This window comes from Neoarius graeffei, chromosome 26 (genome assembly GCF_027579695.1).
Source record: "Neoarius graeffei isolate fNeoGra1 chromosome 26, fNeoGra1.pri, whole genome shotgun sequence".
Taxonomy (NCBI): domain Eukaryota; kingdom Metazoa; phylum Chordata; class Actinopteri; order Siluriformes; family Ariidae; genus Neoarius; species Neoarius graeffei.
In genome coordinates this window covers 12,780,218-12,808,079 of record NC_083594.1, presented here as the reverse complement: position 1 = coordinate 12,808,079, position 27,862 = coordinate 12,780,218, and the positions used below count along the sequence as shown (strand labels likewise).

Genomic DNA, 27,862 nt, shown 5'->3' with positions numbered 1-27,862 from the left:
ATATACATTTCCATTAATAATTCAAATTTTCATATATTCAATATACTGAATTAAATAAAAACACTCATATCTTATGGAGACTGACCTTTTCCGAATGTCCACATTACTTGTATATGATTTCTTCACAATGCCTATTTAAACTTTATAGTTATATAGTTATCAACACTGTCAGCTATAATTCAAATTATCATATATTCAATGTATTGAATCAAACAAACGAATATTTTATGGGGACTGTCTTCATCTTATTGTCCACATCACTTGTATGTTTTCTTCAAAAGGAAAAATGTCTATTTACACTTTTTACAGTTAAAAGTTATTTATAGTTCCCAGTTATTTTTGAAACAAATTTTCATTTGATCATTTTTAGACGACTTCTTCAGCTTCTTGGCCAAAGCCAAAAGCTCATCAGTCCTCTCTTTTTCCTTTTTCTTTCATTAGCCAGCTCCTCCTGTGTTTTTACATGCTCTAACCTGGCTCTCTTCTGCTCTCTCTCACACTCCTCTCTTGCTTTCCTTTTGCTTTGCTAAACTTGTTTTTTTATACCAGCATCAATTTCACGTACCTTTGCTTCATCTCGCCTGTCAACAGTATTTGTCATCTTGAGGAAAAAAAAACGCCGATTAGAGGAACGTATTTTTGATATGCAGCTCACGAACATGTGCAAGTTTTGATCACAGAAAACGGATGTGGGTGTCTTTGTAAAAACTGTTTTGATTGGCTATTATGGTCTCAACATCGATGTTTTGACCAATAACAAACGTCGATAACACGAATTTTACACCACATTCAACGAGATTAAACGAGACTAAAGATGGTGACTTACAAATAATGCATAAACATCGTTGGAGTTAATTAAGTTTGAACAGCATGAAGGAACATACCCCAACTCTCCTCAATTAATAAAAAAAAATTCTCAACAGATTTGGCATAATATAAAAAGGTCGTTTTTTTACTCAGAAAAAGCAGAAATCCGATGAAAAGCGGAAAACTCTCATCCCCGATACAAAGAACTACTGAGATATAGAATAAATGCGATTTTTTTCCTTGATATGAAATTTCAATCAGTTTCGCCTATAATCTGTGAAAGAGTGGCTTTAAACACAAGGAGGCAGTGACAGGAACAACAGGAGTGGAGGCAGGCGAGTCGGCAGTGGCAGGAACCGCAGGCAAGTCAGCATTGACTGGAACAGATAACAAATAACAAAGACCGCAAATGGAAGCACGATCAACTTCTAACTGTTGGAGTGGAAAATTCCATTCTACACATGCAAATTGTTAATGTGTGTCCTTCCCCGCACACAAATAACACGCTACGGTAAAAAAATAGACCACAACTCATTTTATAGCTCAGAAATTCATACAAGACCAGCTACCATCGTAACATATTCTGTAAGAAACATATTCTATACCTAACTTTCAGCTTTCGTTTTAAAAAACAAAATCGCAGATTTGTAACTAAATTTTTATATGGCGTAGTGATTTTAAGTTACTACTTTTGGTGAGGTAGTGACCTTGACCGAGGCTTTCCGTTTAGATCAAAACACACGATCGTATTGGTTTTGGGTTTGCGGAAAATGGAGTTACAACGGTGATCAAATATTTTGCGTGATGTTTTATTACGGTTATGATTATTCTGTGAGCGCACCAATCCTTAGGTGTATAAAGTTGCAACTTAAAATACAATTAGTGATAACTGTAGACTTTTCAGTGGACTACAACCTTTTTAAGGGAACGCGACGTAGTCAACCATTTATCATGTCCCAGATCAAGCCGCCATTTTTCCACAAATTTGCAGAAATTTTTGCCAAATTCTGAATAGAGAATTCACATCAAAGATTTAGTTTTAATTGTATTATTTCTTTCATCATTTTATTTCAAATTAAAACCATCATCACCATTCAAAACCGTAGAGTTTACTGACTGGAGTATATTTAGTGGGGGACCCAGTTTCTGAGACAGACCCATATACGTTTCATCATGTGCGTTATCCTCCTGTGAGAAAACCACATCCATCGTTTGTAGCTTATCACAACTACTAGGAGAAATAATTTCCAGTACTGAACATCATGTCACATGGAAAGGTCTGTTATAATGTGAGCATAGCTAATCAGTAGACATACTTAAAAATAATTTTTAAATAAATAAATAAATCTGAGCAGCACCTTCATACCTAACCCTGCATCCACGGTGAGGGTCAACGCTGGAATCCTTATCTTCCACATTAAAACAGGGAGAGTGGATTCCACACAGAGCCACAGACTTAATCAGAAATTCCAGCTTCCCTAATGAGCTGTTCAACCAAGAGGCACTGTGGTAGGAAGTACACCTTTAGAAAGACTTTAAACCTTAAACTGACGTTAAATTTTTTTTTACAAGGACCAAAAAGTTCTACTTTAAATGCAGAAGATACAGGGACAAACTTTTACCTAGAAATCCAGATTCTATGAAAATGCAATATGAAGAAAGTCGATTATTCATGGACTCGATTTTCACTTCCTGTTATCACTAAGATTACAGTAGCTACAAACACTCGATCCGTCAACAGTCTCGATTTTTTCGCTTAGGGAGAAAGAAAACATAAAAAACAGCGGAAAACATACTGATCGTGAGACACTGACAACGGAGACTCTTTCCATAAAGTCTAAGCAATCGTATCCTAACATGGTCCACAGTTATAACCTGTTCATTTGTAACCGTAAGATTATGCAAACTGTTCAGTGTCGAAATCCAAGCGAATGTGCCGTTACTACAGAAATGATAATACTACAATTTGCCTTGCGGCTGAAACCTCTACGAGTCCCTGTTCTAGAAAACTAATCACCACACCTTCTGACTAATCAGATTCGAGAATTCATCAGCGCTGTCGTACATGACACAATAACACTTGCTTTTTTCAATACAAACTGATTTCGTGAGATTCAGCACATGCTTTAAATTAACATGCAAATAGATTTGACGACAAAAACAAAACAAACAGCCTCAATGAGGCTGGAGCTCATACCAGCCACCATTGTTGTGTGCGAGCTTGAAATCCAATCTATCCTGTGGGAGGAGTAGCGATTTTCGTGAAATTGTATATGACCCCTGTGTAGCTGCATCCATGGCAGGTGGCGCCATCTGGTGAACAATTCTTGTTGGAATACGTCTTTAGAGTCTTCTGGATGAGTTTCAGTGAAAACGTCCCACCAGTTTACGAAGAGTAGAGTAGCGTTTAATGTGACGAGTCACTCAAAATTTTCAGACACCCATAAAATCGTAAACATGACAGGTGACGCCATCATCTTGACAACTTTTATGCACACCGACCTGGGGAACATTCCATACGAGTTTGATCAAAATCTGATCACTCCTGTAGAAGGGGTAGCGATTTTCATGAAATTGCACATGACCCCTCTGTAGCCACATCCATGGCAGGTGGCGCCAGCTGGTGAACAATTCTTGTTGGAATATGTCTTTAGAGTCTTCTGGATGAGTTTCAGTGAAAACGTCCCAGCAGTTTACGAAGAGTAGAGTAGCGTTTAATGTGACGAGTCACTCAAAATTTTCAAACGCTCATAAAATCATCAATATGACAGATGGTGCCACCGTCTTGACAACTTTTATGCACACCCACCTGAGGAACATTATATGCGAGTTTGATCAAAACCTGATCAATCCTGTCGGAGTAGTAGTGATTTTTGTAAATTGTGGACAGACGACGACACGTGATCGCATAAGCTCATCCGGCCTGGCCTATGATCCTGGCTATAGAATATTTCCTCCGTGTTTTGAATAACTTTCAAAAAAATTAGATCATTTGATGATTGAAAAAGGGGGATGGGTTAAGTTTGAAGGATGAGATCATGAAGCACACACGATCTGCGTTTTTCCACTCATCAGAAACATGTCATGCTTTTCCTGTCTGACTGATACTTTACTTTCATCGGGGTGATGTAGAGATTGCTCAGATACAAACTGGGTTCCTAAAATAGAACAGAGTGCTTGCTGTACTCAGGATACCCCATTGTGAAGCAATTCATCTGAGTCATTAAATGTTACCTCAACCCCACACACACGCACTCCCACACACACCAGTTCCCAAAAAAAATTTACTATTCATCAGAATCTCAGTAAATCAAAGATTATTCATTATAAATGTTTAATTAGACGTTTATATTTTTCAAGAGGTTTTCACGAAGGCTTTGAGTTGAAGATTACTCCCCAGGTCATCACAGGGCTGAGGAACTGCTAATTACTAAGAAACGGTTCCACTAATGTTTGGCCTTTCTATATTCTTAAAAGCTGCTTGCTTTTAAAATTTATCTCTTGTACTGACTGCTGCTGTTGTCACTTGTGACCGCGTCTCTGTGACGACCCAATGGAGTAGATAGCAGATTAGTGATTCTTGCTAACTTCTAGCTCCATACACTCACCACTGGCTTCAACATTGCAAAGAAAAAAAAAAGAGAAATAAAGCTTGTAATGTCTCTATACACATTTAACGAGAGGTCATGATAGGATAAGCTAAGACGACTCAAAAGTTATAGGTTTTGCCGTGCTCGGTCTAACACCTACGTGTAAAAAACATTGCTAGTGCTAACACAGGATTCGTCCTGAAGTTCGAAAGAAACCTGCAACAAATTGTAGGTTCTTATTCTGGTCAATTTACCAGTGCAGCATGACCACAAGGCAAGTTTTCTATATACAACCGAGAACACAAAAACAACCGGGGTGACTAAAGCCTTACGAGCATGCAGTAACTCTTCCGCAGCAGGACACTTGTGGAATGCTGGCCGGACTGGAGTTTTAATACCCACCATAAAACTCCCCGCAACCAAAGTACACCTCGGATTATTGTGCGTGTGGTCAAACCGGACTTGTGCCTTGAAAAGCATTTGACTAATACGTCCACAAAAAAAAGTCAAACAAAGCAGTAGCTTGGCGCACGATTGGGGTTCGAAAGCATTCCGTGTGGTTCTATGGATCACAGACAGGCTACCATATGTGTTTTCACGAGAGGTTTGGCCTGGCAGTGCTTCTATTAACATGAAAGCTTCAACTCGGGGAAGACGACTGATTTGAACCAGGCTCTTTTTTCTGCTAAAAGAGGGAGTTTAGCTCTGTGTGGGAACAGATGAATCATCACAGCAGCTGGGTGGAACTCTACCAAAACTACTATTAGCCAATGACCAGGAACAAACTTTTACTTTCAAACATATGTGCGAGAGATAAAGAGATCATCATGACGCATATACATCAACAGCTGACAACGAGGACTTTCAGTCAAGCATAATTTACAGTGAAGAGCTCCATTTACTCAAGCGCCTGAATAGATGAAACAGCTTCCAGTGCTGGGTAATGAGGAAGTCTGTTTACTGAGAAGTTTCAGCCGAGGCTATATTGAGATTCGTGGCTTCCCTAGTTGCGATACGGTGAACAGATCTAATTCTGTAAGGGATGAACACTTGAGGGAACTGAACAAATGCATGCATGTATGTATGAATAGCTCTCTGCACAGTCATCACCCTGAGGAGGTGTATCGTCACTGTGGTACACAACAACATGCCATGACTCACAACATATTTGGCACAAACGTACGTCCAAGATCCTGTCCCAGGTGGATTACAGTCCAAGCACAGTGCTGCCGAATTCTCGATTCTGGTTGGACCACTAATTCACAGAGACTTCGAGATCGGACTCGACACGTAAACAGATTTTAAAGAACAGTTGTTGATACGGTGATGTTTTCTGTGAGATGTTGTTCGTTTAGTATTTATGAAAGGAGTCTCGAGTGTCAGCGCTTTGAGGTAAAGAGGTAACATTTCCAAGGATGGAAGGTTTTGAGGTTTCTCGGAACAAGAAAATATCGCAGACTAAAACTCTAGGGTTTTTGTTTGAGTTTGAACTCAAACTAATAGTACTTCTGATTCTTGGCAGGAAATGGTCACCTATCTAGATGTGGATGTCGGATTGTGTGAAAACGCGCGCGGCTTTTAACACAAAGATCAAATGCTGATGTGACTTTTTCAAGCCTTTAAACTAGATGATGACACTGTAGGTTGTAAGTTTGATATGACTGCAACACGCAGCTTGCCTTTGAAAAGTTTACAACCCGTTCTTTAGTGGCAGGCCCACTCTTCAGTGTAAAGTGATCCGGCGATCAGAGGGCGATCCCCCTGTGAAGGCCTCCGTCGGCGCACTCTGAAGTGATCTAATGACAAACTCACAGTAACTGCCTTATGCACCAGCTGTATTCATCTACAAAACCACACGCACACGTCCGAGTCGGGCTTCAATCTGAATGCTGGTTTTGCTTTCCCGTTAACATTCAGGAAAAATACGTGCCAAAGCAGAAAACAAAGCTCTTTTCCTCTGACTGGTCTTTGTTGACCTTATCACACTGGATGATCTGGACCTGACTTTTGTGACACCTTTGTGACTGATCAATAATCAGGCACCATGATTGATTTGCCCAATCAATCAACCAATCAATCAATTGACGGATGGATTGTCCATGACATGCTCCGAGCATGAGAGATGTTGAGATATTGACTTCAGGAGAAACTTGTAGAAAACACAGTATGTGGTATACACTACCGTTCAAAAGTTTGGGGTCGCTTTGAAATGTCCTTATTTTTGAAAGAAAAGCACTGTTCTTTTCAATGATGATCACTTTAGTTTAAACTAATCAGAAATCCACTCTATACATTGCTAATGTGGTAAATGACTATTCTAGCTGCAAATGTCTGGTTTTTGGTGCAATATCTCCATAGGTGTATAGAGGCCCATTTCCAGCAACTCTCACTCCAGTGTTCTAATGGTACAATGTGTTTGCTCATTGCCTCAGAAGGCTAATGGATGATTAGAAAACCCTTGTACAATCATGTTAGCACAGCTGAAAACAGTTGAGCTCTTTAGAGAAGCTATAAAACTGACCTTCCTTTGAGCAGATTGAGTTTCTGGAGGGGGCGGCACGGTGGTGTAGTGGTTAGCGCTGTCGCCTCACAGCAAGAAGGTCCTGGGTTCGAGCCCCGGGGCCGGCGAGGGCCTTTCTGTGTGGAGTTTGCATGTTCTCCCCGTGGGTTTCCTCCGGGTGCTCCGGTTTCCCCCACAGTCCAAAGACATGCAGGTTAGGTTAACTGGTGACTCTAAATTGACCGTAGGTGTGAATGGTTGTCTGTGTCTATGTGTCAGCCCTGTGATGACCTGGCGACTTGTCCAGGGTGTACCCCGCCTTTCGCCCGTAGTCAGCTGGGATAGGCTCCAGCTTGCCTGCGACCCTGTAGAAGGATAAAGCGGCTACAGATGAGATGAGATATTTTCTATTCATTTTACAACTTAGGGTGGGAAATAAAAGTGTGACTTTTCATGGAAAACACAAAATTGTCTGGGTGACCCCAAACTCAGCTGTAAACCTCAGTCCCAGATGGAAAAAAAAATAAAAAAATAAATAATCTGCCACAGGCTCATACAGGCATGAGAGACTTCATACTTAGTGTGAGCCTGTCAAACATAATAATGCATCAGATCTGAGCACCAATCAGAAATCATTCTCGTGCATGAATACATAAAGATTTATGCAATGCAGAACGCGCATGTGCACGAACATGCTGCTGAGATTCCATTAATAAATGAATAAATGTCGCGCGCATGTCCATTATTTTTCTGAATGAACTAAAGCCCACCTCGGCTTCTTTGCTCGCGCTGCTCACCGTCTGCACCTCGAGCGCGCAGTTGGTTCTCTTCACCACCAGGTAGAACGGGTAATCCTTAGCCACCATGCTGTCGCTCTCGGTTACCGCGCCTGGATGAGGATGAGGTTGAGGATGAGTTTGAGGATAGTCGCAAGCCGCCCTTGCAGCCACGGTGCCCGCCAGCTCTACTCGGCGCGAGGGATCGCAGCGCTCCTGTGCGCGCACACCGGCCACGAGAGCATCACGCGCGCGCTGCCGCAACCCGCCGCTCGCGACTGCACTGTATGACTGACTGCAGGGAGGGAGAGCGCGAGAGCCGGAGCGCGTGCGTGAGAAAGAGGGAGCGCGCGCGAGCGGTTAAAAACTCCTCCTCGTGGGTGCACGAGCGCGCCGCCGCTCGCTGGAGTCAGTGCAGCACAAACATCTGTACAGCGCAACATCTGTACAGCGCTGAAATCAGAGCGTTTTTTAAGGATTTTCCACTAGGAGACCAACTGGTCTGGGCAATACAATCACAACAGTGGCGGCTGGTAGTCTTTCAAACAGGGGAGGCTGGTCGGGTACGATATTTCCAGATTTTAAAAGAAAAAAAACACATCAGTTTTGCCCATACTCTTGCCTCTGATCTGGCTGATTGTTGGCAGGGTCACAAACTGTGAAATAACAGGTTCTTTTGGCCCATTAGCCTATATGTCCAATTCACACCATTCACACTCACATTCACACCTACGGTCAATTTAGAGCCACCAGTTAACCTAACCTGCATGTCTTTGGACTGTGGGGGAAACCGGAGCACCCGGAGGAAACCCACGCGGACACGGGGAGAACATGCAAACTCCACACAGAAAGGCCCTCGCCGGCCCCGGGGCTCAAACCCAGGACCTTCTTGCTGTGAGGCGACAGCGCTAACCACTACACCACCGTGCCGCCCCAGCATAAACATTTTAAATAGATTCTATATTTTTGGTCCATCCATGATATATTACTAAAGTAGCCTATTTACTGTTGTTGATGTGGGTCACTTGCTGTTAGCCAATTCACTTTCTCGTACCAGGAGAGCTGAAAGGAACGAGTATTATTCCCTACCTTTTTCACCAAGTCAATTTGAGGCGTTGGTCTACCCTGCTCTTTAATTTTAATTTTTTCCTCGAAAGGAAGACTGGCAAATGGCTTCGCCAAAATTAAATCAGCAATGCTTGGCATCCGTGCGCAGCTTTCTTGCTAGCTGACTAGCCCCCTCAAGTTCAAGTTCAGTCACTCAAATAAACGACATTTCTGGAACTAAGATAGCAAACTTGACAACACTATATTTACACTTTATTTACAATGAAAATATATACAAACTAAAAAAGCTGGTAGAAACCGTATGTAATGAATGAAATCGAAATGTAAGCCGATCTCTTACAATACACCACACCACTTGCGAATCCGCATGGGACTGAACTGATGTTGCCAGATACTGCTGACGTTATCCAGCCCAAAATATGTTCAAAACCCGCCAAAATGCACTTAAAACTGCCCAATTGGGCGGGAAATCGCCCAATCTGGCAACACTGTCCGCTGCCTGTCTATAGTTGAAACGAGCTGTCAATCAAAGAAAATATCCGGCCGCTTTCACCAATCACCAGTCTCCTCGCAGAAACTGCCATATCCCTCCCATGTGAGGCTGGGAGTCCGTGGGCGGGCATTTTCGCAGTATTTGTCCAATAACCATCTTGCATTTTGAGATTGAAAAGCGCAGAGCTCCCAAATGCCGTTGAAGTCCACTGAGGCTGGGAGTCCGTGAGACTCCGTGGGCTGGCGTTTTCACAGTATTTGTCCAATAATCGTCTTGCATTTTGAGATTGACAAGCACATAGCTCCCAATCCACTGAGGCTGGGCTGCATCGCGCTGTCACGAGGGGGAAAAACTCACGCACACATTAGGCGAACTGGGGAAAGTTATAAGGGAATGATTTCGCACTGTAGTGGGTTGAGCACATATATTTCTATGATTCTGGATCTGAAATAGCAATGTTATAAGGTCGGCTATAACATAAGCCTAGCGCAATTCATCCTACACGATGTTCATCATTTTTAGAGGAGGCTGAGCCTCCCTCGTTGTCTTAGAGCAATCGCCCGTGAATCACAGGCCCCAGAGTCCATGCGGCTGCACCGCTGTGGCATATTCTGTGATGCAAAATGGTTCACCAATCACCATACAGACAAACAGTGACTACACAGCTATCAAGAGCAATTACCAAGCACAAATGTTATGCCAAAGACACTCAGAGTTACACATCGGATTCTGACATCAGCCATCTCAGTAACCAAATTTTAGCTTTGTTTTTCTTAACCAACATGATCTTGTGTGTATATCTTATAACATAGATCTTCGTTTTCCTTGTTAAATGTATACTTACATGGTCCTTGGTTAATTAATTGCAACTGATTGAACCAAATGATCAGACATAACTTGGTTTAAAATTTGGTCTCCCAGTGAAGCTGGTTTGGCATTGACTAGGAGACCAGATCTGGCCACTGGGAGACCATTTGGTCTCCCAGTAACTATGTTAAAAAATTCTCTGGCTGAAATGATGACAAGCGTCCTAAAATTACCATAAATATTTCCTTAGGAGGGTGGCACAGTGGTGTAGTGGTTAGCGCTGTCGCCTCACAGCAAGAAGGTCCGGGTTCGAGCCCCGTGGCCGGCGAGGGCCTTTCTGTGCGGAGTTTGCATGTTCTCCCCGTGTCCGCGTGGGTTTCCTCCGGGTGCTCCGGTTTCCCCCACAGTCCAAAGACATGCAGGTTAGGTTAACTGGTGACTCTAAATTGACCGTAGGTGTGAATGTGAGTGTGAATGGTTGTCTGTGTCTATGTGTCAGCCCTGTGATGACCTGGCGACTTGTCCAGGGTGTACCCCGCCTTTCGCCCGTAGTCAGCTGGGATAGGCTCCAGCTTGCCTGCGACCCTGTAGAACAGGATAAAGCGGCTACAGATAATGAGATGAGATTTCCTTAGGATCATTTTTTTGGTGTGTGTGTGTCGATAAAACTAATAACGGTCATAAATAACACAGTAGAATTTATGAGCGTTATAACCATAAGTAGGATTCATTTATTTATTTTTTTAATTTCTAGTATTGTAGTTTACCTGGGTGGTGGTGGGTGTTTTTTTTTTTTTGTTTAACACTTTTCCAGCCCAATTTCAGAAAGTGGGCGGGGTTTCACACCCCACCCATCGACTTCATATGCCCCTTTTCCACCAAATTAGTTCCAGGGCTGGTTTAGGCCCAGTGCTTAGTTTGGAACCGGGTTTTCTGTTTCCACTGACAAAGAACCGGCTCTGGGGCCAGAAAAACCGGTTCCAGGCTAGCACCGGCTCTTTGCTGGGCAGGGGCGGAGTTGTTAAGACCAACAACAATTGCAAGAACACAAAAGGTCGCCATTTTTAAGCGACGAGAACCAGCAGCTGTACAAACACAAAGTCATCCATTATTGTTGTTGTTGCTGCTTCTTCTTCTCCATGTTGTTGCTTCGATATTCGCGCCAAGGTTTATGCAAACGCAGCGACGTAACTGACGTATACACAAGCTATGGAAAAGCAAACTGGTTCTCAGCTGGCTCGCAAGTTGAATGAGTTGTGAATCAGCCCCAGCACTGGCCCCGAACTAGCCCTGGAACTGATTTGGTGGAAAAGGGGTAATAGACTGATCTCATCTCTCATCTCATTATCTGTAGCCGCTTTATCCTGTTCTACAGGGTCGCAGGCAAGCTGGAGCCTATCCCAGCGGACTACGGGCGAAAGGCGGGGTACACCCTGGACAAGTCGCCAGGTCATCACAGGGCCGACACATAGACACAGACAACCATTCACACTCACATTCACACCTACGCTCAATTTAGAGTCACCAGTTAACCTAACCTGCATGTCTTTGGACTGTGGGGGAAACCGGAGCACCCGGAGGAAACCCACGCGGACATGGGGAGAACATGCAAACTCCGCACAGAAAGGCCCTCGCCGGCCACGGGGCTCGAACCCGGACCTTCTTGCTGTGAGGCGACAGCGCTAACCACTACACTACCGTGCCGCCCGATCTTATGTCTCATGAATTCTAATATGCATGTATATATACACATTTTTTCATTTCTATATTCTAATATATTATAAAAAATATTTTAAGTTTTCAGCACACATTCCATGTATGGGAACATTTTCTACACAAATAATGACCAGTATCTGTTGGTTCTGAAGTAGGCATGGCCTATTTGTACTGCCCTGTCGGAAACAGGGGTACAGTAGGAGTCCATTTCTGTCTCTCAAGGTACAATTTCCACTAAATGTACCCTCTAGGGCTCATTACAGGACCTAAAGCTCCTAAATGTTCCCAAGCAGTATCTCGATTTATGGAAACCCTGTGTTGCCCAGGCAACAGGGCTCCCCTCTCTGCCTTGCTGGCGTGATCCAAAGGAATGGTTAACCAATACATTCAGCGTCAGTTCGGCTGCAGGAGTTGCCAGGACAGTGCTTCACACACTGAGCTGCCTAACTGAGTCCAAGCTGGGTTTTCTGTCAGGGTTTGCTCCCTTAGCCTTATTCCATTCCAGAGGATACCTACAAGGCAACGGGGTACTATTTAACCCATAGGTGGGGCAGTGGTTGGCGGACGCCAGGGCGTGTCCACACACCGGTGCGCCTGCACGTCGCGCCTCTGGGGCCCACTGCTGCTCCGAGATCCCCTACATTTTAGCCTGAGTCCGCGAGGTCTCAGTAACCGTGTGGCACCACGAGGAGGTGCTACAGGAGTCTTGGTGGCAGAGAGGCTGTGTACCAGCAGGAGGAGACTTACGCACTCGGCTCCTCCTTTCACCCCCCGAAGGAGGCTAGCTGGCGGCACTAGCTGTAAGCAGAGAGAAGCAAGCAGGAGCAGCACACGACATACAGCATGCAACATGCACTACCTACAAGCACTTCTACCACAATACTAACGCACTGACGCATCACACACACTGTGTGCAAGCACACACACACAGCAGTATCTAAAGGGTATAAAGAAATACCTTAGAGGGTCAGTGACAAGCTATTGTACTCCTAAAGATACCCCTAAAAGTACAATAATGTACTCTATTTTCTGAAAGTTTCTCTAGTGATCAAACTGGTGCAAGTTTACACTTGCGTTTAAAAGTTATTTCCTCCCTGAATGACCTGCATATCTCATCTCATCTCATTATCTGTAGCCGCTTTATCCTGTTCTACAGGGTCGCAGGCAAGCTGGAGCCTATCCCAGCTGACTACGGGCGAAAGGCGGGGTACACCCTGGACAAGTCGCCAGGTCATCACAGGGCTGACACATAGACACAGACAACGATTCACACTCACATTTACACCTACGGTCAATTTAGAGTCACCAGTTAACCTAACCTGCATGTCTTTGGACTGTGGGGGAAACCGGAGCACCCGGAGGAAACCCACGTGGACACGGGGAGAACATGAAAACTCCGCACAGAAAGGCCCTCGCCGGCCACGGGGCTCGAACCTGGACCTTCTTGCTGTGAGGCGACAGTGCTAACCACTACACCACCGTGCCGCCCCGACCTGCATATCACTACGTATAATTAACAGTTATTCCACGAAATCGAGTCATACATGAGCTGATAGCCGACGAGACGCACAGCACTGAGTCAGCTATAAACTGTGTACGACGAGATTGAGTGGAATAACTGTCTATCCACGTTCACTGGATTTTGAGAAACAGAGCATTTTTATTTTTGCACATTCGATAAATAAGAACTTTGTACAAAACGTCCGACAAATCATTTCTGCTTAGAATGTAAAAAAAAAAACAAAAAAACGGCAAAATGACAGTAGCAATTTGTGAAAAATACTACAATAATTCTTGAAAAAAAAAAGATACGTTCTTACCATCAAATACTTTTATTCCATATTTTGTTGCTTTTTTTGTATTTTGGGGGGTTTTGTTTCCGAGTTTTTATCTCGTCCTCGGTTGGTTCAGCAACATGCTCCGCCATTTTGTTTTTCTCTACTCATGGTATACGAGCTGATATCCTTGTAGTAGAGTAGCCAATCAGAGTGCACGATTGCTCTTATCCAGTGAACGTGGATAGAATAATTAACACCAAGTATTTATTGGCAAAGGATTTATTTTCTGGTTACCTCTGCCAACTTTGTTGGAGGAGGTTATGTGCTCGCCTCCATTTGTGTGTTCGTTCCAAACGCAACTCGAAAAGTAGTGAACGAATTGTGGTAAAATTGAGGAAAGTGAGCCATGGGGGCAAGGAACAACTGATTAGATTTTGATACAAATCCAGACATGGATACAGATCCAGGATTTTTCTTTCTGCCTGTTCCTGATGCAACTCAAAAAGTAATGAACGGATTGTGATGACATTTGGTGTATTATCCTACTGTAGGTTCAAGTGATTTGATTTTGACGCCGATACTGTGTAGCTTAGCGGAGGTATGCACTCTGCCGTTTTTCCTTCTCATTATATTCTGATTTTGACTCATTCACAAGTTTTTTTTTTTTTATTTCCTTTAGCAGTTGCCTACATTCCCCACAGTGCTGTTCATCTACCTGCTGATGGTGGTGCATTGGGAATGAGCTCTTGCATAATCTCTACCTAAAGAGAGTGATGCGGCAGTGCTTTAGTCCTTTAGTCTATCCGGCTCTCCCGCCTCCTCACCTTTCAGCTCTGCTTAAACAGATCAGCTTCCAAAGCTTCACCTTTCATACGAAAACCACCACCAATGCCATCAAGCTTGCCATATTGTGTATCGTGAACTACCTGAGTGGAGTCTTGGCTGTAACTTGGCGCAATTGTGTCATAAAACTACACTGCATGCTGGAATTTCAAATACAAAATTTGCATCAAGCACTACTTTTATCTTTTACGCTGGATCTCTCATTAATACGAAGTCAATGAGAAAAGTTTATAGGTGGCCTCGGTAGGTTTCAAAATCCAACATCACTAACCAGGGCCGTCGACAGGGGGGGACAACCGGGTATTTTGTCCCGGGCCCAGGCATGAGGGGGGGCCCAGAACTGGTCCCTCATGAAGATGCCATTCATCATTCTGTTTCATTTCAAAATGTGTTGATTTGGGGGAGAAAAATGTGCTATATTTGCATTCAATGAATGATTTCTGGTTCTTTTGCCTTTATTGTCTTCGAAAATAGATTCAAGAACCCACCTACCACCCCTAATGCAGAAATGGTTTGGTCTTTGATTAAGGCGCCAAATAACACGGCACTATTCCATCATAACGCTTCGACAATAAGCGTGCGAGCCCGTTTGCCAACATGCACAAGTCAGGAGCAAAGAAAAGAAAAGAGAAAAAGAGATGAAGAACCCAAGAGCCTCAGGGGCTCACTGCATAGATATTTTAGAAAAGATTCAGATGATGCAGCAGGTGGTGAAGGCAGTGGGGCAGCTGAGCCAGGTAAGACACAGATAACTTTTTTTCCAGCCCCGTAATGTAACCCCAGCACGCGCGCCGCACCATTCATAATTATAAAGTAGGGGATAGCAGGGTACACTGAGTGAACACTGAAATGCACAGGGCATTGAATTATTTCATAAACATATCGGTTTAATAACACTGTGTTGCATATATCTCAATCAAGCAAAGAATAGCACATTGGCCCGCAATCATATCCAAATGTTTTAGGCACGCTTGCTGAGCTGCGCTGAGCTGGACTCCGGTTAGCTGAAAGCCCGTGGAACGCTGCCTCTTGTTAATTAAACCTTATTTTGTTGGAAATCATCCCGTGTAGATACGACGGCATGTGAAATTGCCAGCTAGATAGAGTTTAATGTAACGAATGGGCTATAAATGGGGTGTTTTGAGGTTAGTCTGTTGCAAAACATTAAACTTTCGCTTAGACTGGATACTCTTCAAACAATTCCCTTGCTCAAGTGAAAAATGATAGGCCTGTATGAAAAGCGCAATTAATGAAAGTAGCCTAATAAGCCCTAAATGAATAAAACAACCTCTGTTTTATTGTTGTTGCTTACACGTTAAGATTTTGAAATCTTCTCGGTCCAGTTCTATATCCAGGGAACGTTGTAATCCTTTTGGTTTATCCGTAATAAACGTGTCAGCCCCCAGGTCAGATAGGCTAATGTTACGTGGTTGGGAGGGTGTCCATTTTTTTTTGTAACATTCTAAATCGAGTACGGAAAGGACGTTTATGAAAAACAAGACAAAAAAAATACACTGAAAAACTCACTGTACACATCACTAGTGGTGATGCTTCTATGTTCAGATTTCGGGAAAGCCATAACTCTGTTCTCATTGAGGCCCAGTTCCATCCCGTAAACAATCATTTTGGTTTATCAACTACCTGCGCTCAAACATGTCACAGGAGAGGCTCAATGGGCTGGCTATGCTCTCTATAGAGCGCGAACTTGCAAAGAAGCTGGACTTCAATTACCTTATTGACGACTTTGCCACAGCAAAAGTCCGGCGCATTGCATTTCGCACCTGAATAGTTGCAGACTAAGGAAATGTTCAAACTGTAAATATGTTGAAATAAAATGGTTGACTGTTATAATGGGCTTGGAATACCTATTATTTAAGGGTTGGAGTGAATGGAGACTGTGAAAAGAGGGGTTGGGTGTGGGTGGTTGCTATGTGGCGATGTGCGTGCGCGCGTATGTGTGTGTGTGTGTGTGTGTGTGTGGGGGGGGGGGGGGGGGGGGGCCACTCAGATTATTTTGTCCCGGGCCCAGCCAAAGCTGTCAATGGCCCTGTCACTAACATTAACAAGCAATTTGATGTCAAACTGTTTAAACATTTGGTCAAAATGACCGAATATAAACAGTAGCCCAGCTGCTCCACATGTAGAACTGTTTGCCAAAACACCATATCCCAGTTGTCCAACAGCTGAAGAGTTTTTGTTTGTAGCAGAAACCATTCGACCCACCATTTCAATTTCCACTGTTAACCCGACACAGACTGTTTGGACTACAGCATACACACATCTTCCGGCTGCGGAGTCTAATAACTTCAGCGTGTGCAAGCTGGAGAGTGAGACAGAGAGAAACCTACGGAGTGAGAGGAAATAAAACTGGTGTCCATTCATTCACCATTCTTTGTTTTTTTCCCCCAAAAAACAATTTCTGCACTGCCTGGAGGCCAAACTAAGCTCTGTGCCAGTCGGGGGGCTTTTTTACGATTTGTTAATTGTCGAAAGGGATTGAAAATAATCCCTGTCCCCAGATAGCCCTGCACGGGAGCTCCCACTCCAGCCGCCGGCAGCAGGAAATCAGTCAGAGTTTTAAGAGCCTTTGTTCTGGCCTGAGGTTCCTGCCATTGTGCAACTATCAGGCGTGGGGAAGTGTGCTGTACTTAGCCAGGAGTGTGTAAGAGGAGGTCAAGCCTGGTTGCTGGCGCCCCTGGACAGTACGATGACTGTAAACAGCCAGCTCTGACACTCGCCGTCTCTCAAACACCCTCACACAGACAATAAGAAACTAAAAGCACTTGGACCTGACCTGAGGACAAAAACAAATTATGGTCCTCTCGATAATTTGCAGACACTCAGCTGGGATCCAAATCCGTTTCCTGAGCAGGTTTTTGTTTTGTATGTACTAGTGTTAATCTGAAACTGCTTTACTAGCATCAAATGTAAGAGCTAATTCTTCATAAAAACCAGCACGTACGATTCATAATTATCTTGCTGCTTTGGCTTTATAAAGAATCCCTCACCGTGGGCAAAATAAACCACACTGACAAAAATCCCCTTCACAGAAATAGCTGAACTTGTTACTTTGCTGATTTCCAGTATGGAGGAAAAAAAAAAAAAGCTACATGATGGTTATATCCTGTGGTTGAGGTTTGGGTTCCACACTGAACTCTGCATTTCTGTTGCGTCACCTTTTGCTTTCGAGTCAGACATACAGCTGAGCTGAGCTCTGTGAGTGTAAGTGGAAATGGCACAACAGAGTCTAAAATTAAATGAGGTTGTTGCAGAGATGTCTTTAAAAAAAAAAAAATTCTTGTTTATGCTTCATCAGATGTTTTCTGAGAAATGCCATGACACGAACATCTGAATAGCTGGTGTGTTGAAAATTCAGAGGATTTTGGTTATTTCCAGGCTGTCCATCAAACAAAGAATACGTGAAAGCACTTTTTTTTGCGGTTGCTTCTTTAAACAAAATGACAGCATGTTCTACAAATACTGTACTTTTCATCAGGATAAAAACAGCACTGATTACATTCAGGAGGCAGCGCCAGAGGTTTTCTTTTGCTGGTGCTAAGGGGTTGCTTGACTTTTCAGTGAGGGTGCTCTGAAATAGAGGTCTGTGCGGGACAGAATTTCCAGTCCCGCTCCCGCATTGTGCAGTCCCGCTCCCGCATTGTGCAGTCCCGCTCCCGCCCGCTCCCGCATTGTGCAGTCCCGCTCCCGTCCGCTCCCGCAAAGAATTATGATTTTCAGTCCCGCCCGCCATATTTTGTCCCGCTCCCGCCCGCAAATCCCGCATGATGCAGACGTTCGCGTTATTTCTCATGAAAGTTCTTGTCATTGTTCATGTCCTCAACAACAGCTCTTCTAAATTTGAGTGCCCTATCATCTACATGACGTGACACAGTTGTTGGATGGGGAAGAATATCTCGCACATCGAATCTGCCTATTGTGGCTGCCGTGTCAACTATGCCCATGTTTACATTAGACCGTATCAGCGGATCATCAGATTAACGTTTTTAAAACGATTAGCGTGCACACAGCAACACCAATACATGATTTGCGTGCACATAGCAACGCCAATACACGGATACGCTCGGCTCCGCAGGCATCCTGCGCTCAATCATTCCGCCCTGAACAGCGAGTGCCCTCTGGAGGGTGCGCACTCCGGCCCTGCGCAGCTCACACAGCATGCGAGTGAAGTGCACGAGCCACGATTCGGGACTGAGCCACTGTGTGTGTGATCCCAGCGCATATCACTTAGTACTTGCAAGTGGAAGGATGGCAAGCCTAAAGACAATCATAACTACACAATGGGCAGTATTTGCATCAGTATTTGCAGTATTTTCATACTTTTATACTCTTTAATGAAAGGTGATACAAGGCGGAAGTCCGCGCCGTTTTTCAGCAGTCGCGTCACATGATCAACGGCAGCGAATCAGGAAGGTGGATGTCACAGTGACGTTGTCCAATGAGACGCCAGCTAGAGCTCAGCACAGCGTATCCGCGTATTCTCAATGTTTACACAGCACCGGAGCTGACACGATCTGGATTGAATACGTGGACGCTGGCGGATTCCCGTTTCCCGGCGTTTCCAGGTGGTTTAATGTAAACGGACAGTGCATCCGCAAAGAAAACGAGACAGATACGGTCTAATGTAAACGTAGCCTAAGTGTTGGGCTAACTGAACTAATCCCCGACCAGTGATGCTGTCATACGGGCGGAGGTCCGCAGCAACAAAATCAACGCATTTCTCCACGGTCTTTGCCTTCAACGCATCTGTCACTTTTGCGTTGTTCCCTCTAAACTCCAACAATTGTTGTCCTTTTAAGACAGTACATAGATGGCGATTCAGGCCTGATGTACCTGATTTATGGCCGTTGTATGTCAGAACCTTTTGGCACTTATCACAACAAGCAAAGGGCAGCTGATTTCCCTCTGCGTCGTACACGAGTGAGAACGACTTCCAAAAGTCTGATTTCAGGACTCTTGACTTTTTAACGGTAAATGTACCTCTTTTTAAAGCAGCACTTACTTCTGAAGCACTGTGAGCTTCACTAGAGGAGCTCTGCTCTTCTGCCATGATCGGAGATCTCAAACACGGAAGAGCGGAAAGGAATCGGAAACGTACGCGAGATTAGACCACATCCGCAAAATTAGGCATCTTAAAATGTTTTTATTAATGCCAAATAAAATATCCACCACAAATTATATATGATGGACATAAATTAATCATTTATAAATTTTATTTTAAACACGTTTTTAGTTAGCGGGACTGCAGCTTATCACCTCTCCCGCCCGCTCCCGCATTGTGCACTCCCCCTCCCGCCCGCGCCTGCAATGAGCTTTCAAAATTTGTCCCGCGCCGCACTGCTTTGCGTCGGGTCCCGCGGGAGTGCAGGGCTCTACTCTGAAATTTAGGGTTTCCTGTTACTATGCTGGTCGCCACAGTTTAATTACCTCCACCAAGGAGGTTATGCATTCAGTTGGTTTGTCTGACTACAGGAGTACGCAAAAACTACTAGCCTGATTTCCATGAAACTTGGTGGAAAGGTGTAGGATGGGCCAAATAAGAACCCAATCAACTTTAGAGCAGATCCGACTCACAGGACCACTTGAAGAACTTTGCTTCTTTTTCGCTAATGTTGCGGCATTTGGCCTTGGTGGAGGTCTGCGCTCTCAAAGTGCCCTTCTAATTTTCATTGAAAACACCCCCTCACACACACACACAATACCCAGTCCATGACAGTTACAATGCCATCAGGTGCTAAACACAAGGCAAGATATTTAGTTCACAGGATATAGATGTCAAGTTCACAAGCCAGCCAATGTAAACACACCCCTGAATATAAAATTTCACACAATTAAGGGTCCAGTCCCACAACACCCATAACTATAACTACAACTATGACTATACTTATGCCTGAATTTAGTTCCAGTCTGGAGCAGTCATACCACAACTATTATCCCAACTATAATATTAGTTGGTACTACCACTCAGGTAAATAAATATACATGGTTGTTGGTTTAAACAATTACCTGATTGGGCAGATGTTTTATCAGATCAAGTCCAGGCCTGGAAAAAAAAAAATTGCTCCAGAAGCTCTCTCACCGATACCGATAAACCCAGGCCTGGATTGTTATCGGTATGGTATGACCGCCAACCACATAAACTGCAGGGGACCGATTTATAGTTATCGGTATTGTGGGACCGTGCCTTTAGCCACGGGTAGGACCTGCACCCAAGCAGCAAGCAACAGACACAGGTCTATGCACATTTCAACCTCAGAATCTGAGATCACAACCTCATGCTGTCAGTTACCAAGACCTCAACTAACGAATCAACAGTATTCCGTTCCACAGTCTGCCCAATATCTCCTGTTCCACACTCCAGCCCAGTCGGTGGCAGTAATGCACCTTTTGCCAACCACCAAAAAAACCCTAAAAAAGACGACGAAATTGGCGGAGCATGTTGCCGAACCAACCGAGGATGAAATAATAACTCTACTCGGAAACGAAACCCCCCAAAATAAAAAAAAGCAACAAAATATTGAATAAAAGTATATTTGACAGTAAGAACATAACTTTTTTATTTTTCAAGAATTATTATTATTATCGCATTTTTCACAAATTGCTACTGTCACATCGCCGGTTTGTTTACATTCTAAGCGGAAATGATTTTGTCGGACGTTTTGTACAAAGTTTTATTCATCGAATTTGCAAAAAATGTTTAAAAAAAATGCTCAGTTTCTCAAAATTCAGTGAATGTGGATAGAATAAAACAGTTATGTCACTCAATCTCATCGTACATGGCTTATAGCCAACACAGTGCTACGCGCCTCGTCGGCTATCAGCTCATGTACAACTAGATTTCATGGAATAACTGTTAAATACATGGAGATAAGTATACTAATAAATAGGCATCTTCTCAGGCTGTGTGTGAAGGTTGGAAAAATGGCTAGGATTTTTTTTTTTTTTTAAAGAATAGTACTTTGTAATCTGTACTTGAATCTATTTCTGGGAATAAGTCCATATTATTCTGAAACAGGCGTAAAAGTAAAGATAGTACACGATTTGTATAGACAGCATTACCCAACACAATAAGAGTACACTTAAAAAAAAAAAAAAAAAAGTACTAAAAAAAGTGTACCATATTTTTTGCAAGGGTTGTTTGGAAACCTCCTCTTGTCATATCCTCATTTTAATCTCTCTGGATTTATGGGGGGAAGGAAAAACAAAAACAAAAAAACACCCCAAACAAACCGAACAAACTATGATGCCCTTATATAACCAAAGGATGTGTTATAACATGATTTCATTCATTCCATGATAAAGACTTATTTATTTTTGGATCCACAAAAATGAAACAAGATCACAAATGCAAAGCCTAACTCTTCTCAGGCCAAGGCCAGGTTTGAATTCAGCGAGTTGAGTACTGCTAACCTTGAGCATCCTCATGTGGAAGTTGTTTTGGCTTTAATAGCAGTGTTGTAATGGAAGTGGTTGCTGGTTTAATTAATTACATTCCTCTGCTCCTGAAAGTAAAACCTTGTGGTTTATCTGCTCTTGCATTTGATTAAAAAAAAAAAATCAGGAAAATGAAATGTATGTATATAAACCAATAATGGGGGGGACCTCATCTCATCTCATCTCATTATCTCTAGCCGCTTTATCCTGTTCTACAGGGTCGCAGGCAAGCTGGAGCCTATCCCAGCTGACTACGGGCGAAAGGCGGGGTACACCCTGGACAAGTCGCCAGGTCATCACAGGGCTGACACATAGACACAGACAACCATTCACACTCACATTCACACCTACGGTCAATTTAGAGTCACCAGTTAACCTAACCTGGATGTCTTTGGACTGTGGGGGAAACCGGAGCACCCGGAGGAAACCCACGCGGACACGGGGAGAACATGCAAACTCCGCACAGAAAGGCCCTCGCCGGCCACGGGGCTCGAACCCGGACCTTCTTGCTGTGAGGCGACAGCGCTAACCACTACACCACCGTGCCGCCCTGGAGGGGGACCTTCTGGTATGAAATACCTAGAAAGTGGTATTTGGTCCAGAATGACAAGTTCGCTTCAAGTTTAGGTGCCAAACAAGGAAACTAAAGTTACATAAAGGGGCCTGGTGTAAATACACCACATGCATCCGATCTCCAGTGGAGAACTATTGGCTTAGCAGGTACAGTAGATGCAGAAATGGTGTTTGTCCACATTAAGGAACTAAAATCATCTCCGCAGTGATGCGAGTCAGTACACGTTGTAAATCTCGTGTAAATATGATCCAAGATTAGTTTTCCACTTCACCAACCTGCCAGTGAAATTCCCTGCTCCATGATCCCCCTCAAAATCTAAAGGCTTCAGTGGTTCGAGTGTGTGTGTGTGTGTGTGTGTGTGTGTGTGTGTGTGTTGGAGACAGAAAAAGATCTGTGTAGAGGAGGGTACAAGAGGAAAAAGCCAATTCCTTAAGGACAATAATTAGAGGCACAGCATGTAAGGAAGCCACATTTAACTCCGTGTGATCGCATTACATTCAGGCTTTGTGCATGGAGGAGTAATGTGGGAATGTGCTCCATATGTGAGCTAAATACACAAACAAGGGCTTGAAACCTCAACCTTTTATTATTACATGCTTCAGCAAATTCATTACTGTAAACTGTATTAAGGTCAAATTCTGAGTTAGGGTTTTTTTGTTTGTTTGTTTTGGCTAAAAATGGGATATCGTTATTTGTCATTTTATCGATGTGAAATGTTTTATCCAAAAAGCATTTTTTAAAAAGAAAATATAAAACTGGCATATTGTATTTACTTTGAGACTAAAATCAATATCTTAAAACGTTCTAGTCCTTGCTGACAATCATTAAAACCACTCTAGATTTCTAGTGGTTCCTAATGGATTTACAGGTGTTTCTACTGGTCTGTAACGATAGTATAATGGATGGAATGTGTTATTCCTAATGGTTTCTGCTCAGTGGTGGCTCAGTTTTAGGTCTCCGTAATAAAATTTGTCAATTATGTTACAACCCCGATTCCAAAAAAGTTGGGACAAAGTACAAATTGTAAATAAAAACGCAATGTAATAATTTACAAATCTCAAAAACTGATATTGTATTCACAATAGAACATAGACAACATATCAAATGTCGAATGTGAGACATTTTGAAATTTCATGCCAAATATTGGCTCATTTGAAACTTCATGACAGTAACACATCTCAAAAAAGTTGGGACAGGGGCAATAAGAGGCTGGAAAAGTTAAAGGTACAAAAAAGGAACAGCTGGAGGACCAAATTGCAACTCATTAGGTCAACTGGCAATAGGTCATTAACATGACTGGGTATAAAAAGAGCATCTTGGAGTGGCAGCGGCTCTCGGAAGTAAAGATGGGAAGAGGATCACCAATCCCCCTAATTCTGCGCCGACAAATAGTGGAGCAATATCAGAAAGGAGTTTGACAATGTAAAATTGCAAAGAGTTTGAACATATCATCATCTACAGTGCATAATATCATCAAAAGATTCAGAGAATCTGGAAAAATCTCTGTGTGTAAGAGTCAAGGCCGGAAAACCATACTGGGTGCCCGTGATCTTCGGGCCCTTAGACGGCACTGCATCACATACAGGCATGCTTCTGTATTGGAAATCACAAAATGGGCTCAGGAATATTTCCAGAGAACATTATCTGTGAACACAATTCACCGTGCCATCCGCCGTTGCCAGCTAAAACTCTATAGTTCAAAGAAGAAGCCGTATCTAAACATGATCCAGAAGCGCAGACGTCTTCTCTGGGCCAAGGCTCATTTCAAATGGACTGTGGCAAAGTGGAAAACTGTTCTGTGGTCAGACGAATCAAAATTTGAAGTTCTTTATGGAAATCAGGGACGCCGTGTCATTCGGACTAAAGAGGAGAAGGACGACCCAAGTTGTTATCAGCGCTCAGTTCAGAAGCCTGCATCTCTGATGGTATGGGGTTGCATTAGTGCATGTGGCATGGGCAGCTTACACATCTGGAAAGACTCCATCAATGTTGAAAGGTATATCCAGGTTCTAGAGCAACATATGCTCCCATCCAGACGACGTCTCTTTCAGGGAAGACCTTGCATTTTCCAACATGACAATGCCAAACCACATACTGCATCAATTACAGCATCATGGCTGCGTAGAAGAAGGGTCCGGGTACTGAACTGGCCAGCCTGCAGTCCAGATCTTTCACCCATAGAAAACATTTGGCGCATCATAAAATGGAAGATACGACAAAAAAGACCTAAGACAGTTGAGCAACTAGAATCCTACATTAGACAAGAATGGGTTAACATTCCTATCCCTAAACTTGAGCAACTTGTCTCCTCAGTCCCCAGACGTTTACAGACTGTTGTAAAGAGAAAAGGGGATGTCTCACAGTGGGAAACATGGCCTTGTCCCAACTTTGAGATGTGTTGTCATGAAATTAAAAAAAAAAAAAATCACCTAATTTCTCTCTTTAAATGATACATTTTCTCAGTTTAAACATTTGATGTGTGTCATCTATGTTCTATTCTGAATAAAATATGGAATTTTGAAACTTCCACATCATTGCATTCCGTTTTTATTTACAATTTGTACTTTGTCCCAACTTTTTTGGAATCGGGGTTATATTTTTCATTAGTCAATTATTTGTTATTTATATGTGAATTTTGTCATGTTCTGTTCTGACTCTACCAAGTGAACTTTAGCATGCACATGAACTGAAGCGTTCCTTGCTTTTCTCATGCCCTGTCAAAGTTGGCCAAATCTCTAAAACCCAGTTTTGACCAAATAATCCATCCCTGGGATGGTCTCATTAAGAGACAAGGCCAACAGTACATTCTCTTGGTCAAAGCCCTCCCAGATAACCAGTTTACTTTTTCCATACCAAGACAGCTGAAATGAGCGACTGTGTCCCTGACTTTTGAATTACATCGATCTTGGGCATTGATCTGCCTTGTTGTTTAATTTTGAGCCTCTCCTCATAAGGAAGAACATCAAATGTCTTCTCTTAAATCAGGTCAACAACGTTAGCAATGTCTGCCATTTCGCACAGCTGGCTAGATTTTCCTTCTAATTCCTGGCTTAAAACTAAAACTTTAGATTTACAATGTTATTTACAGTATATACAAATGGAAACAGGAACTGCATATTGGTAGGAAAAGAATGAGAACGAGCAGCAGCTAGTCTCACGACTTCACTTGCCCACACACCACATGAACTGAGCTCGAATCCCTCCGATCGATACGACGTATAATTTTAAAACACTGTCAGTCACGTGACATTCAAAAGAGATGAGAGTTCCTCCAATCATCATACAGAACCCCAGTGGCCAGTCACGCCTTACTGTCGGCGACTCTCCATAGACTCCCAGTGAAGCCAGGCGTCCAGAAATTACGTTTTAAAAAGCATATTGTCCAATAAATGTCTAGCTTTGCTGCACTAAGATCAAAGCATATCCCATAGGGGCATTAAACTATAGAGATGCTGAGCATCAATGGGTTTTCAATAGGCTGTGCTTCCACAGGCTACTATGAAGGGGGGGAAAAAAAAAAAAAAATCACATCATCAGATTATGACAACCAGCAAGAAATAACTGCTGAATGAACTAGCTGTAAAGCTGAGCACTTTCTAACACAAAATATCGATTTGGAATAAGAGAGTTAAAGGTAGACTTCCTTTCAGATTTTCAAGTTTAGGTCATAAAAAGAATTTTCCCCGACACCCAGTTACTTTTGTTTCGTGGACTGAAAGTTACTGAATTCGAATCACAGACTTCCAATTTAAGTTTATTTTTTTAATAGAACAATTAATGAATTTAGGGCCATGTGGCCCTAAATTCTCTGCCATTTTTACCTGCTTCAACATGACCCAATTCAAGATACTATGTCATGCATCACGTAGTGGGCTTTCCCTGTTCATGCAAGGCATTGTGGGATACAAATTTCAAACAGGAGAGGAAAATGGAGGACGCGAACGAAATGTGAAAGACCGACTACAGTAACGGAAAGCGAGACAACGTTATGTTGCGAAGGAAAGGAAACGCAGGACCAAACTAATAAATATCGGCGGTTAGCGAGCACCTCAGTGTGATCAGCTGTTCGTTTAGAGACAGAATGATGGAACTTTCGGTGCATGGTCAAGGTAAACCTGTAGATGGCAGTAATGCAACATTGTGGATGCCAGCTGCCGTAAAACCTAAAAGAAGAAGCAGCTAAACCTGCGCACGGACTTCCTCTGTCTGCGCAAAGTGAGTGATTTCATGCACATTACTTGCTCAAGAATCCCCTCAAATTAAATAACATCCCAGCCACAGAATGGCCTTTTTTTGAGATATTGCAGAAATAAATATATAAATCATAATGACCAAAGTTCAGAGGGAACTAAATTTCACTGGTTTTATGAAATCGAAAAGCTGTATAGCTTTAAGTAGCGTAAAGACATATTTAACAGACGAACGTTTTTCCGACATTTTACAGGAAGCTGGGTTTCTCTTATAGTCTGAGCATCAAGATCCAAGTCTAGAATTTTAGTCTAGAATCATCTAACCATAAAAGAAAGTCTTAGTGGTTTCTGAGCAACCAGAAAATCTCAGATGGAAATCCTACAGGAAGGTGATGCAAGCCATTAAGGCCAAGTTTACATTAGACCGTATCTGTCTCGTTTTCTTTGCGGATGCACTGTCCGTTTACATTAAAACGCCTGGAAACGAGAATCCGCCAGGGTCCACGTATTCAATCCAGATCGTGTCTGGTCCGGTGCTGTGTAAACATTGAGAATACGCGGATACGCTGTGCCGAGCTCTAGCTGGCGTCGTCATTGGACAACGTCACTGTGACATCCACCTTCCTGATTCGCTGGCGTTGGTCATGTGACGCGACTGCTGAAAAACGGCGCGGACTTCCGCCTTGTATCACCTTTCATTAAAGAGTATAAAAGTATGAAAATACTGCAAATACTGCCCATTGTGTAGTTATGATTGTCTTTAGGCTTGCCATCCTTCCACTTGCAAGTGGTAAGTGACTTGCGCACAGCGGCTCAGTCCCGAATCACTGCTCGTGCACTTCACTCGCGCGCTCTGTGAGCTGCGCAGGGCCGGAGTGCGCACCCTCCAGAGGGCACTCGCTGTTCAGGGCGGAGTGATTTGGAGCGCAGCCGCTGAGGAGGAAGCGATGAGCCGCACTGACACGTTTCAACTTGCGTGCCGAATTAGTCATGTGATTAGCGTATCCGTGTATTGGCGTTGCTGTGTGCACGCGAATCATGTATTGGCGTTGCTGTGTGCACGCTAATCGTTTTTAAAAACGTTAATCTGATGATCCGCTGATACGGTCTAATGTAAACCCCACCTATGTCAAGTCCATTACTTGCTGGAAAATATCAGGAGATTTTTTTGTTTGTTTGTCTGATTCATTGATTCAAATGTCGAGTATAAGAAAAGCTCAAATTGACATGCTCTATCTACACAGAGTTTAATAAAAGTCAAAACCTTG

General features: G+C 43.2%; 1 protein-coding gene across 5 annotated transcripts in view; it reads right to left on the bottom strand.

The window, feature by feature from the left end:
- arhgef3 (Rho guanine nucleotide exchange factor (GEF) 3) overlaps window positions 1-27,862 on the bottom strand; it is a 190,075-nt gene that overhangs the window by 36,453 nt on the left and 125,760 nt on the right. The window contains exon 1 of one of the 5 annotated variants that reach the window (XM_060911033.1): window positions 7,668-7,953. The exons of 3 other annotated variants lie outside the window; for them this stretch is intronic. In XM_060911033.1, coding sequence (XP_060767016.1) covers window positions 7,668-7,763 — 96 coding nt within the window. In that variant the 5' untranslated portion in view covers window positions 7,764-7,953. Of the gene's footprint in view, window positions 1-7,667; window positions 7,954-27,862 lie in introns of those variants that run through there. One more of the 5 variants, XM_060911035.1, reaches the window with a different exon arrangement.